This window comes from Coenobita brevimanus, chromosome 29 (genome assembly GCF_032717465.1).
Source record: "Coenobita brevimanus isolate Jiangsu-jjx chromosome 29, ASM3271746v2, whole genome shotgun sequence".
In the NCBI taxonomy this organism is placed as follows: Eukaryota; Metazoa; Arthropoda; class Malacostraca; order Decapoda; family Coenobitidae; genus Coenobita; species Coenobita brevimanus.
The window spans coordinates 37,712,598-37,726,405 of NC_136982.1; the positions used below are offsets into that span (position 1 = coordinate 37,712,598).

The 13,808-nt window shown below is 43.0% G+C and overlaps 1 protein-coding gene across 1 annotated transcript in view; it reads right to left on the reverse strand.

Annotated features, from left to right (window-relative positions):
- Positions 1 to 4,076: 4,076 nt before the first annotated feature.
- LOC145395054 (extracellular signal-regulated kinase 2-like) overlaps positions 4,077 to 13,808 on the reverse strand; it is a 277,915-nt gene continuing 268,183 nt past the window's right edge. Inside the window, exon 9 of the mRNA XM_080268806.1 lies at positions 4,077 to 4,313. Within this exon, the coding sequence (XP_080124932.1) occupies positions 4,077 to 4,313 (237 nt within the window). The remainder of the gene's footprint in view (positions 4,314 to 13,808) is intronic.

The window sequence follows — 13,808 nt, forward strand, 5'->3', positions numbered from 1 at the left end:
ACGTGTAATTGTAATGTTGGAGTGGCTTTGGATGTGTGTGTAGTCTGTGAACCAAGTGTAATCGGGCCGTGCAAGGCGATTGGGTGCAAACATACTTTATAGTATGCAACACTGGTTCAACCACAGCACCCCTTGTGTCCGCCAAGGCAGTACGTGGCCGGGTGAACACTCCTAAAGTTTATTACCCTGGCGGGGCACAAAACCTGGCCCACCCGTGTACGAAACGCACACTCTATCACTGTACCACAGAGGCTCATATATATATATATATATATATATATATATATATATATATATATGTATCTCATCTCAACTCATCAGCCGTTTGAGTGTCCACTGCAGGACCGGCCTATCCCTACCGAAGTGGGGACGATACAGCCAATATATCTCTACCAAGTGGCTTAGACTGTCTGGTAGAGATTGTATGTCGGGTGAGAAGTGCTTGTAAGTGTAATTGTATTGTTGTAGTGGCTTTGGATGTGTGTGTAGTCTGTGAACCAAGTGTAATCGGTCCGAGCAAGGCGACTGGGTGCAAGCATACTTTACAGTATGCGACACTGGTTCAACCACAGCACCCCTGATGTCCGCCAAGCAGTATGTGGCCAGAAGAACGTTCCCAAAGTTTATTACCCCGGCGGGGCGCGAACCCTCGTTCTTCAGTGTACGAAAACGCACACTTTACCACTGTATGACAGAGGCTCCATCCATCCATCATCCAATCCTACGTTGCCCCATGAGGAGCATAGGAGCCCGGGGCTGGGCAGTTGGTCCCGACATTTAAGATGAGAGTGACCAGCCTCACTCATCCCTGAGTGGCATTACATGAGCAATCAACCCCAACCACCCCTTAGATATAAACCTTCACTGGCTCAATCCGACTGGAGCGCAATAATTACCCACTAAACCACCAGGTGCCAGGTTATATGGTTCCACCCAGCGTAGTAAACGGTTTCCTGGTGCACAGGAAACTACTTGGCTTGTCACTCAGTGTAGAGTCCCCCACAGGCTGAAGGAAGTGGAAAGAATGAAGGAAAGAAAGACAGAAGAGGGAGTGTAAAGTCACCTGTAGGCAGAAGGACAAGGAAAGAATGAAAGAAAGAAAGACAGAAGAGAATGGGAGGAAAGAAGGATGGAGAGGAAAGGGCAGACACCCGAGAGCAGCACTACATCGAGTGAGTGGATGGTGAGCGCCCCCACCTACCACATATATATATATATATATATATATATATATATATATATATATATATATATCTATCTATCTATTGCCAGATGCCTCAATCCCGTTTGGGGTGGCCACAAACAAATCGCCTCCAAGTCGCCCTGTCCGCCGCCATTTCACTGCCCTGCTCCCAACTCACACCCCCCTCTCTCATATACCTCTCCACCCCATCCCTCCATCTCATCCTCGGCCTCCCCCTCCCTCTTCCCCCCTCCACCTCACTCACATACACTCTTTTTGTCAGTCTTTCACCCTCCATCCTCTCCACATGGCCAAACCACCTCAGTGTGTTCCTCATAACGCTTCCTATCACATCCACATCCACACCACAACGCTCCTTTATATCCTCATTCGTCAGCCTGTCTCTCCACGTGACTCCACAGGCTCCTCTTAAATAACTCATTTCCACTGCTCTCACTCTTGACTTGTCCAACAATGTCCAAGCTTCACTTCCGTACGTTAGAGTTGGTATCACAATACTGTCATGTAGTAACTTTTTCACTTCCATGCTCACTTCCCTGTTTCTTATCACTGCTTTCAAAGAACCAACAACCTTTCTTCCCTGCTGTACCCTTTCAAGCACTTCACCCTCCAAACCTCCATCCTTACTCATCACACTACCCAAATACTTAAATGTACTCACATTTTCCAATTCCTCACCATCCAACCTCGCTGTACATTCACTAACTTCACCTCTCCCAAAGACCATCACTTTACTCTTCCCTACATTCACCTTTAGGTTCCATTTCTTACACACTCTCTCAAACTCATCCACCAAGCCTTGCAGCTCCCCTTCGTCTTCACTCAACAACACAGTATCATCTGCAAACAACAGTACAGGGAGTTTCCAAACACTATCCTCTCTCACCAGGGCCACTCCAACATCCACTACCCTACCTTGTACCTCTTTTATTACCCCATCCATGTACAGATTGAACAACCATGGAGACATGACACATCCCTGTTTCAAACCAACTTTCAAAGAGAAAAATTCACTTAGTTCACCATCCACACGCACTGCAGCCTTCGCACCATCGTACATACTCTTCACAGCATTCAACAACTTCCCATCTACTCCATATATTCTTAACACTTTCCACAATCCTTGTCTATCCACCCTGTCATATGCTTTCTCCAAATCCATGAAAGCCGCATACAACTTCTTTCCCTTCTCTAGAAACTTTTCCACTAAAGATCTAAGAATGAAAATCTGATCTACACAACCTCTTCCCTTCCTAAAGCCCCCCTGTTCTTCTTCAACTAATTTCTCTGTTCTTTCTCTAACTCTGTCTATAAGTATCCTACCATATATATATATATATATTATATTATATATATATTTAATGTCTCTCACTTTAACACATGCATTACATTTTCTCAACCCAATAACTTCTCTCAAATATTACTTTTACTCATAACATAACATCATGATATAAAGCCACCGCAAAAATCCTTGATACTCTCCCATATTTATCTAGAAAAATTCAACATGACATAACTCTGATTGGCAAAAATGTCACTTTAAAGTGGTGTTTTCACCTATCAGAGTTAATATTTTTTACTTTTCTACATCACTCAAGTACTTTCCAGGCATCTTAGAATATGTCAGGTGAAAATAAAACCTTGATACTCTCCCATATTTAGCTAGAAAACTTCAACATGACATAACTCTGAAGGGCAAAACCGTCACTTTAAAGTGACATTTTCGCCTATCAGAGTTAACATTTTTTACATTTCTACATCACTCAAGTACTTTCCAGGCATCTTGGAATATGTCAGGTGAAAATATAACGCTAAGAAGACGTAGGGAAGAAGGTGAGAATTTATGCAGCAAGAGCATCAACACCATACATCCTCCTCTGACGAGAGCTCGGGTTAGCACTGGCAAGATTAGCGTATCAGTGAGTCTGGGAGTGTCCAAGTTGTTGCCAGATGTACATTAAAAGCCAGATTACCTCGGGAGATGGCTGGATTTAAGCCAACCTTAAATGTATTTTTCACAGGTCTCAGAGAGGTGATGGGATCAAGGTTTTTCACGGACGGTGTACATCCATATACTGCCAGCTCCTTTCAGTTGGGCTACAACAATAGTAAATTCCTTAAAAAAAAAAAAATAATTAAAAAAAAATATATTAAAAAAAATAAAGGATGGGAATGCACACAAGCTGGCTCCTGTGCTTTCCATACTATCCCTTCTTTAACCCCTTCAGTACAAAGATTTTCTTTGACTCTTGCTACTGGTAAGCTATACTGAATGGAACAAAAATGATCTCTATTAGTCTCTCCAGTATGATGGCAGTTTTTATTTTGTTCTGGGCACAGCCAGATGATTGTATGCAGCTAGAAACCTCTCACACTAAGGAGTTGATACTTTCACTTGAGTACAGAATATTACCTTGCTTTCTTAAACCTTAACCCCTAAGAACCAATAATTTTCTTTATGTACTGCTACGAAAGAGACTTCTTCTTCCCAGATTCTGAGAGTTTTCTCATACAAAAAAGGGGTTACAGGAATTTGTTGCTTATCTTTTCATTTCCAGAAGTGTATTCCTCTGGCTGAAGGGAATAAGTGCCATCAGTGATTCCTCTCTCACATCTCAATCTCACATTTAACATCCATGCATAAATTTGAATCTTGCACTATTCCTCGCATTACCTGGGTACCAACTCCAAAACAGGTGGTCTTGAGAGAAATCTTGAACCCAATCCTTCCTCTTCCCTTGAACTTAATATCTCAACTCATATACTACACTATGCACCACTTTTTACAATGCTCAAGTGCCAACTTCAAAACAGGTGCTAGTTATTTTTCTTGAGGTGTTTGTTTATATTCTTGAACCAAGTCCTCCCTCTGTTATTTAACTCCCTGTCTGAGCTCTCTGTAAGCAGCTGAGGATATGGTGGCATGCTGAGAGTATGTGGCAAAGAGTGGGTGTGAGGTCCGTGTGTTGTTGTTGTAAGTGGTGTTGGGGTACTTCGACGGGGACCTGAAGATTGTCTCGCGTCCCATCGTTGTGTTCATAGAATGGGCATTGACTGGCGATGTGGCAGGAGGGGATTTCTTAGTGGGGCTAGTTTTCTGTAACATCATCTGGAACATAAATTGAGAAAAGGAATAAAAGATACTAGCAACTCAAGAATCTTTACTCATCTGTCAGGTTAAGTGTACAGTCAGAAACAAAAGTCCACCTACTAATGTATTCCACTGACTACTGTGCTTCACACTTAGGGTATGTCTGTGACTCCTCTCCCTAAAGAATCACATCAAAGTGAACCATCTGTGAGTAGAGAAACATAAGAGTCCTCTCTCAGCTTAGGAATAATAGCCAACAGAGAAAAATGGGAAGAGGCGATATACTGTATTCAATAAACTTTTGTCCTTGACTGTACAAATAAGTGACAAGATTTTTATTTATATGGAATAAAAAACTGAAACTGCTGGACTTGTAACTTTGAAAAACGTGAATACTGTATATTAATAATGAAAATTAAGTGACACTCACAAATGAATGATACAGAGGACAAATGGAATGATCACTCTGAAAAAGGATGATTGTGGATGACAACAGCATAGCAATGCATTATTTGATTACAAATGATGCTGCATAGAGAATGAATGAGGCACCCGAGAATATATCAACATCGGAAGTATTGTACTGTACGACAAAAGAAACATAACTGATTCACTACAGCACATACAGTACAGTATATATAGCCAGTTTCACTAGGCAGACAAATGATACCTTTTTCCTAACGGCTGAAGAGTCACACTATCGTGACCATAAAATAGGATATAAAAACCCACACTGGCAGACGAAAAAAGATGTATTCCAAACAGTTTCGGCGACAGCTGTCGCCCTCTTCAGTGGATCTACAGACCAAGAGTGGTCTGTAGATCCACTGAAGAGGGCGACAGCTGTTGCCGAAACTGTTTGGAATACATCTTTTTTCGTCTGCCAGTGTGGGTTTTTATAACCTTTTTCCTACTCTGATGTTTGTCCCATCCTGTTTGAAGATCCTATCCACCTCATTTGTAAGACATGAGTAAGAAACTGAGTTAGGATGATGAGATTAAGGATGACTGATATAGTAAAATCTGTAGTTATACTTACCTTTAATAATAACACAGTTTACAACTGAAATACCAGTAAAACACAACAATGTGACAGAGAAGTGATGGAACTGCATTGCATACACAGCTAATACAATCCAAAAATCTACAAAAATAAATTCAGGAGTGTCAATATTATTCACACTGCATTCTTTTAGTGCCATATCAGTACACCAAACTTTAAACAATAAGCAAACTTCATTTAAATATAATTACACACACAAGCAAGAAATTTAGTGTGATGTGTTTGATCATCTGATGCTGTACTTGAATTAAACAAGTGTAATTTGCCACATGAAGTTAAACAAAGCAGTGCTGATAGGTGCAGTGTATGTGAGAGATTCAGTACTTGTGGCAGCACTTGGAAATTTCTAGGATGCTTTGTACTTCAGATTTTGGGTTGTTTCCTATAATAATTAAAACCTGTGAAAAACTTACTAGATGATGTGAGAATGACATTTACCTAGTTTGTAAATATGAATATCAATAACTTAAACTTCTTTTTTTTTTTTCCATTTTTTATCATTCTGTTGTTCTTGAGTAACACTGTGATTTGGTAAAATCTGCCAGGGCTTCCTAAATTTCATTTTGAACAGCCCTGAATTGCATTATATCACTAAAGTTTATATCTATTCTTCGTTGAGGTTTTAGCAATTTAAATTTAACTACAACATATTGCTATACAAGTGGACCTGGAGCAGTGGCATCTTCACCATGGGTCTACCCCCAGAGGCTGTCAAAGCAGAAGAGGAGGACAGCATGGGGGCCAAACCAATGCAACCCCCCCCTGGCCCCTCACAGGGCCTGAGAACCTGGGAGTGTCTTAGGTCTCCTGTGCAAGTACCACACCTCAACACACACACAACAACACTGTTTTCTCTACACTGACAAATGATTCCCAGGTTGTCATTTCTCGACAATTTCTTCTAGCCAGGGACACTGAGACCAATCCAGGACCCACCAACAAATTCATATGTCCAACATGCTCAAAAGCTATCACTTCGAGCCGACAAACAAAGGGTTCAGTTCAGTGCAATTCCTGCAAGAACTGGACCCATTACACCTGCACAACATTTGCATCTAGAAAACATTACACAAACACCTGGACCTGCTCTTTATGCTCCTTCCTCCCACCCACTAACCCCCCCCCCCACCAACCCTACTCCTACTTCTTCCACACCTCCTCAGCCTAACCCACCAATCTTTCCCATACCATCCAATCCCCCAACCCCTCCCATGCCACCCCAACCTAATCCAACCCAACCCTTACCTCCATCACAACTTTCTCCTATCCCTTCCTCTCCACCCACACCACCACCTCCCCTCTGTGCTGCAGCACCAAACACACATCACACACACAACATAAACATCCTTCAATTAAACATAGATGGCATAAAAAACAAAAAACAAGAACTCACACTATTCATCAAAACAAAACATACACACTGCCATCTTACAAGAAACAAAACTACACAGAACACAAAAAATACCTACATTTCATAATTTCACCACCATTAGACAAGATAGGGCCGACAGCGGTGGGGGTGGACTCATCACCCCGGTACACAAATCCATCAACTTTTCAGATACCAGTGCACACACAAGGTCACTTCTCCCCCCACATGACACCACAACAGAAATGCAATCAATTAAAATATGCACTGGTTACAAATCACATATAACAATTGCCAACACATACATTCCCCCCCAATTGTCCCCCACAGTACCACACAATTACTCTCCACAAATATACCACATTACTAACATACCCAACATCATACTGTGGTGTTTTCAGTGCCAAGGCATCAGCCTGGCATGTCAACAACCCTGACACAGACAGATGGCTGGTAATACAATCCCAAACAGATAATCTTTTCATACTCAATAATCTCAATCAACATACCCATATCCCATACCAAGCCCTCTTCCTACCATCATCCCCTGACATCACCTTTTGCTCCCTAAACTTCGCCCCCACAACATCCTGGAGAGTGGTCAAAACCCTTGGCTCTGACCACCTCCTAATCATCATCACTATCAAAACCAGACTCACCCTAGCTGACCACAGACACACATACACTAATTGTCAGAGAGCTTCACAACTTAACAGAACAACACTTTGAAACATTAAACAGTAACTCCATCACAAACATCAACACTGCTGTGCACACTTTCAATACAATTATACAAAATGCAGACAAAAGACACATCCCTTTAGGCAACAGAAAGAGAGACAACCCTAACTTCACACCAGAAGTTCAAGGACACTTCAGGCAATGGGTCACACTAATATATTCCCCAACACCCCATACACAAGACACCGTACAACAAATACACGAACTCAGCACTCAAATAAGCAATAAAATATCAGAACAGCAAACACTAAACTGGAATAATTATCTCCAAACACCTGTCCAGAAAACAAACACCAGCAAACTCTACAAAACACTAAACAGCATCACACTCTCCAACAGCAACACTACACAATCAATCACACACTGCCATCACAACAACAGTCATCATACCTTCAAACAAACAACAAGCAAACACTCTCATCAATCACTTTTCTCATGTCAGCCATCTAAACCCCCATCGTGATGACTGACATATCATCTGATGTAAGAGACAGTTCCTCACAGACCCAGACTTCGCAAAGTTCACTTACAACCAGACGAAGCACATCATTAGCAACCTTAAGCACTCATCTGCCTGTGGACCAGACAACATAAGCAACATACACCTTAAACACCTTGGACCGCAAGGCATACAAGCACTCACAAACTTATCAAACTACAGCTACTACAGTATCTGTTTATCCATCTATAGCCCGACGCCCTAATCTCGCAAAGGGTGGCCACAGATAAAATGCCTCCAAGTTGCTCTATCACCCACCATTTGACTGCCCTCCCTCCAACTCACTCCCCCCTCCCTCATATACCTCTCAACTCCATCCCTCCACCTCATCCTCAGTCTTCCCCTCCCTCCACTTCACCTACATACACCCTCTTAGTCATTCTTTCATTCTCAATTTTTTCTGCATGTCCAAACCACCTCAGTGTATTTCTCCTAATTTTCTCAACCACATTCACATCCACCCCACAACATTCCTTCACTTCTTCATTCGTCAACCTGTCTCTCCATGTCACTCCACATGCTCCTATCATGGAACTCATTTCCATTGCTCTCATTCTTGACTTGTTCCCCTCTAGCAAGGTCCATGCCTCGCTTCCATATGTCAGGGTAGAGATCACAAAACTAACATGCAGTGACTTCTTAATTTCCATACTCACCTCCCTATTTCTCATCACTGCTTTCAGTGAACCAACAACCTTCCTTCCCTGCTGTACCCCTTCGAGCACTTCATCCAGAGTTCCATCCTTACTCATCACACTACCCAAGTACTTGAATGCACTCACATTCTCCATATCCTCACCATCCAACCTCACTGTGCATTCTGTGACTTCATTCCTCTCAAACACCATAACTTTACTCTTGTTTACATTAACCTTCAGATTCCTCTTCCTACACACTCTCCCAAATTCATTCACCAAACCTTGCAACTCCCACTCATCTTCACTCAACAATACTGTATCATCAACAAACAGCAACACCGGAATCTTCCACATCTCACCCTCATTCATTAGAGCCACCCCCACATCCACTGCCCTGCCTTGCACCTCCTGTACAACTCCATCCATGAACATATGAAACAGCCATGGAGAAATCACACAACCCTGTTTCAGTCCCACATGTAGATCAAAGAACTCACTCAGCTCACCATCCACTCGCACCATAGCCCTAGCTCCTTTGTACATACTCTTCACAGCACTCACCAATTTCCCCTCCACTCCATATACTCTCAGTACCTTCCACATACCTTGTCTATCTATTCTGTCATAAGCTTTCTCCAAGTCCATGAAGGCAGCATACACTTTCTTTCCCATCTCCAGATACTTCTCCACTAAACATCTTAGAACAAATATCTGATCTACACACCCTTTTCCCTTCCTAAATCCCCCTTGTTCATCTCCAACTAGCTCCTCTGTTATATGTCTAACCCTGTCAATGAGTATTCTACCATATATTTTTCCAGTCACACTAAGAAGGCAAATACCCCTATGATTACCTCATATTTCTCTCTCCCCTTTTCCTTTGTATAAAGGAACAATTATACCTGATTTCCAGTCCTCTGGAACCCTTCCCTCTTCCCATGCCAATCTACACAACTTCCATATCCACTCCACAACAATCTCACCCCCATACTTCAGCATTTCACCACACACTTCATCAATTCCTGGGGCCTTTCCCATCTTGATTTTCTTAATTGTTTCCAAAGCTTCTGACCTACTGATCTCTACCTCCCTCCTCTCATCTCTTCTTCTCCCACCATTCCTCAGCCACTTATACTCACAGTGACTTCACTCTCTACATTCAACAAATCCTCAAAGTGTTCCTTTCAACTCCTCAATTTCTCTCTCTTCTCCACCAGCAATCTATTACTCCCATCTTTCACTCCCCTACTATTCTCCTTTCACACTGTCTTACTTCCTTTGCCTCCTTCCAAAACAATTTCTTACTCTCCCTCCATTTTACACTCAGATTCCTCCCAAACTCTTCATCCACTCTCCTCTTACTCTCCTTCACCAATCTCTTCACCTCTCTTCTGCTCACATATACCTCTCTCTTCTCTCTCTCATCTTCTCCCCTACCTCTACTCACTAGCCATACACTATAAGCCTTCTTCTTTTGTACCACAGCTCATTTCACCTCATCATTTCACCATGCTGTCCCTTGCACACCCCTGCATCTCCTCCTCACTCCACACACCACCTCACATGCTGCACCAATCTCTTCCGTGAATATCTTACATCTTCCACCCCTTCCATCTGCTCTAACTCACACCTTCCCAAGTTTTCTTCCACAATGCTCTTATACTCTGCCATTTTCTCACTATCTTGCAATCTCTTCACTCTTCTCACAGGAGCTGTTTCCTCCTGTCTTCCCCTTCGTCTCTTCACCCATTTTCTTTGCAGCTTTAACTTGGCCATCATTAAGTGATGGTCCAAGATTCCATTACCCCACTCTCTCCACATTCTTGCATCCAACACTTGTTATGTCATTCGCTCATCCACACACACATAACCTATCATTGCCTTTCGTTCGACAAGTTCACCGTCCATCCTCCTCCATGTATACCTGTGGATCATCTTATGCCAAAAGAAGGTGTTGGCTATTGCCAACCCCTTACCGGCACAGATGTCCACCAAAGCACTACCATTCCATCTACTTCAGCTGGCACACCCCACTGACCAACCACTCCATCCACTCGTTCATTCCCAATATTGCCATTCAAGTCTCCAATCAAAAACACTCTCTCACTCCTCTCACACTTGTCCATACATGCTTCTACACTTGCCCAAAATACATCTTTCACTCTTGCCACTCTGTCCTCTGTCGGCACATACGCACACACAATCGCCCAAGCTTGTATACCTACTTTCATCCTCACCCATACAATCCTTGCACCCATTACTCTCTTATATTCTCACACAACATAATACCCAACATCTGGAAGCATGGCCTTATCATCACTATCCCCAAACCCAATATAGACCCCTTGTTACCTTCCTCACACCGCACCATCACACTCCTCTGCACCCCCTTCAAAGTCACTGAACAACTGGTACTACAATTAGTTACACCTCACACACCCCTAGCCCCATCACAACATGGTTTTAGGCCACTACACTCCACAAACACTCTTCTTACAGACCTTACACAGAGAGTTTTTGATGGCATGAATTCAGCTAGGCCACCACAGAGAACACTCCTAGTCACACTAAACATTAGCAAAGCTTTTGATGCCATCCCATGAGACCTCACAAGCAAAATATTCAACACAAACATGCACAATAACACAAAAAGATGGCTGGCAAACTACTTAGCAGGCAGACCTGCACATGTAACATTTGCCGGTCAGCCTTCGAACATCAGAAACTTCACAAATGGCATCTCCCAAGGATCTGTTTTTGTCCCCTACACTCTTTAACCTATACATGCACGACATACCCACACCCCACACAACACTGATACACATAGCTCCCTATGCAGACGACATAACAGTTACATGTACACACCAAAACTCAAACACAGCCGCACACATCCTCCAACCTTACCTCAACACATTACACAAATGATTCACCACAAACAGACTCAAAATAGCCCCTGCCAAATCTACTGTGACCCTTCTCACAAACTGGACAGCAGAACTGTCACATTCCACACCTCACCGTAAATAACACTCCCCTACCACACACACACACACACACACACAAAATCATTGGTGTAACATATAATACATCAATGACATTTAAACAACACATCACAAAAATTAAACATAACACCAAGACTCAATGCCTTGAGGTCACCTGCCCATACAACATTTGGACACAACAAAGAAACCACCACCACAGGATACAAACAATAAGAGGTGCTACCCAAATGTTCAAGTAATTTGAACAGAGGAAGCCAACTGTTTGCAGTTTTGCCTTTTGCTGCTAGGAGGAGTCAGCAGCACCCCTTGTGTGTCAATGTGGCCCTGGCCGTGTCTGTGAGTGGACGTGTTGTTGAACTATGCTTACAATTGTAATGTGGTGTGTAGGTGGTTTGGCAGTTTTGCAATGGTGGACCTCACAGAACAAAGAACCTGAATCAAATTCTGCTTCAAGATCAACAAGACAGCTGCAGAAACTCACCAGTTGCTTCAGCAAGCCTTTGTTGACAATGTAATGTCCCAGAGCAGAACATTTTTTCTGGTACAAGCAGTTCAAGGAAAGACAAAAAAAAGTGCGTCAAGTTCACAGCAGTGTCAAGTCGATGTTGATCGTTTTCTTTGATATCCAAGGGACTGTTCACAAGGAATTTGGCCCACCCAGTCAATCTGTCAGCGGAAAGTTTTACTGTGAACTTTTGCTGCGTCTGAGGGAGAACATCCGCCGCAAACGTCCAAAATAGTGGAAGAACAAGGACTGGGTCCTGCATCATGATAATGCCCCTGCCCACACATCAGTTGTTGTCTGACAGTTCCTGGCTTCCACTAACATGGTAGTCCCCACCCACCCTATTCGCCTGACCTTTCCCCCTGCGACTTTTTCCTGTTTCCCAAGCTGAAGTTATGACTGAAAGGATGTTGATTTGACTCGATTGAGGAGATCCAGACAGAATCACAGGAGGTGCTCAAGACCATCACACCTGAACCCTTCCAGGGATGCATGGACTCGTGGAAAAAACACTGGGACCACTGTATACATGCCCAAGGGGACTACTTTGAAGGTGACAGTAAGAACAAGGAGGCAAGGTATTTTACCACAATATTCAAATTACTGGGTAGCACCTCGTATATACACAAGTTTGCTGTCGGCAACAAAATGGTTTATCTATCTACTGCCTGATGCCTCAATCCCATATGGGGTGGCCACAAACAAATAGCCTCCATGTCTCCCTGTCCAATGCCATTTCACTGCCCTGCTCCCACCTTACACCCCCCTCTTTCATGTAACTCTCCACTCCATCCCTCCACCTCATCCTCGGCCTCCCCATCCCTCTTCCCCCCTCCACCTCACTCACATACATTCTCCTTGTGTCTCTTGCTCTCCATCCTCTCCACATGGCCAAACCACCTCAGTGTATTTCTCCTAATACTTTGTATCACACCCACATCCACACCACAGTGCTCCTTCACATCCTTATTTGTCAGCCTGTCTCTCCATGCAACTCCACATGCTCCTCTCAAATAACTCATTTCCACTGCTCTCACTCTTGACTTATGTCCTTCCAACAAAGTCCAAGTTTCACTTACATACGTTAAGGTTGGTATCACAATAATGACATGGAGTGACTTTTTTTACTTCCATACTCACTTCCTTGTTCCTTATCACTGCCTTCAAAGGACCAGCAACTTTTCTTCCTTGTTGTACCCTTTCAAGCACATCACCCTCTAAACTTCCATCCTTTCTCATCACACTACCCAAGTACTTAAATCCACTCACATTTTCCATTTCCTCTTCATCCAACCTCACTGTACATTCAGTGACTTTATTTCTCTCAAAGACCATAACATTACTCTTTCCTACATTCACCTTTAGATTCCGTTTCTTACACACTTTCCCAAACTCATTCACCAAGCCTTTGCCGCTCCCCTTCGTCTTCACTTAAAAACACAGTATCATCTGCAAATAACAGTACAGAGAGTTTCCACACACTGTCCACTCTCATTAGGGCCATTCCAACATCCATTGCCCTACCTTGTACCTCTAACCCCATCCATATACAGATTGAACAACCATGGGGATATTACACATCGCATTTCAATCCAGCATTCAAATATAAATTCACTCAGTTCACCATCCACATACACTGCAGCCTGCAGCCTTAGCCCATTCATACATACTCTTCACGGCATTCAACAACTTTCCA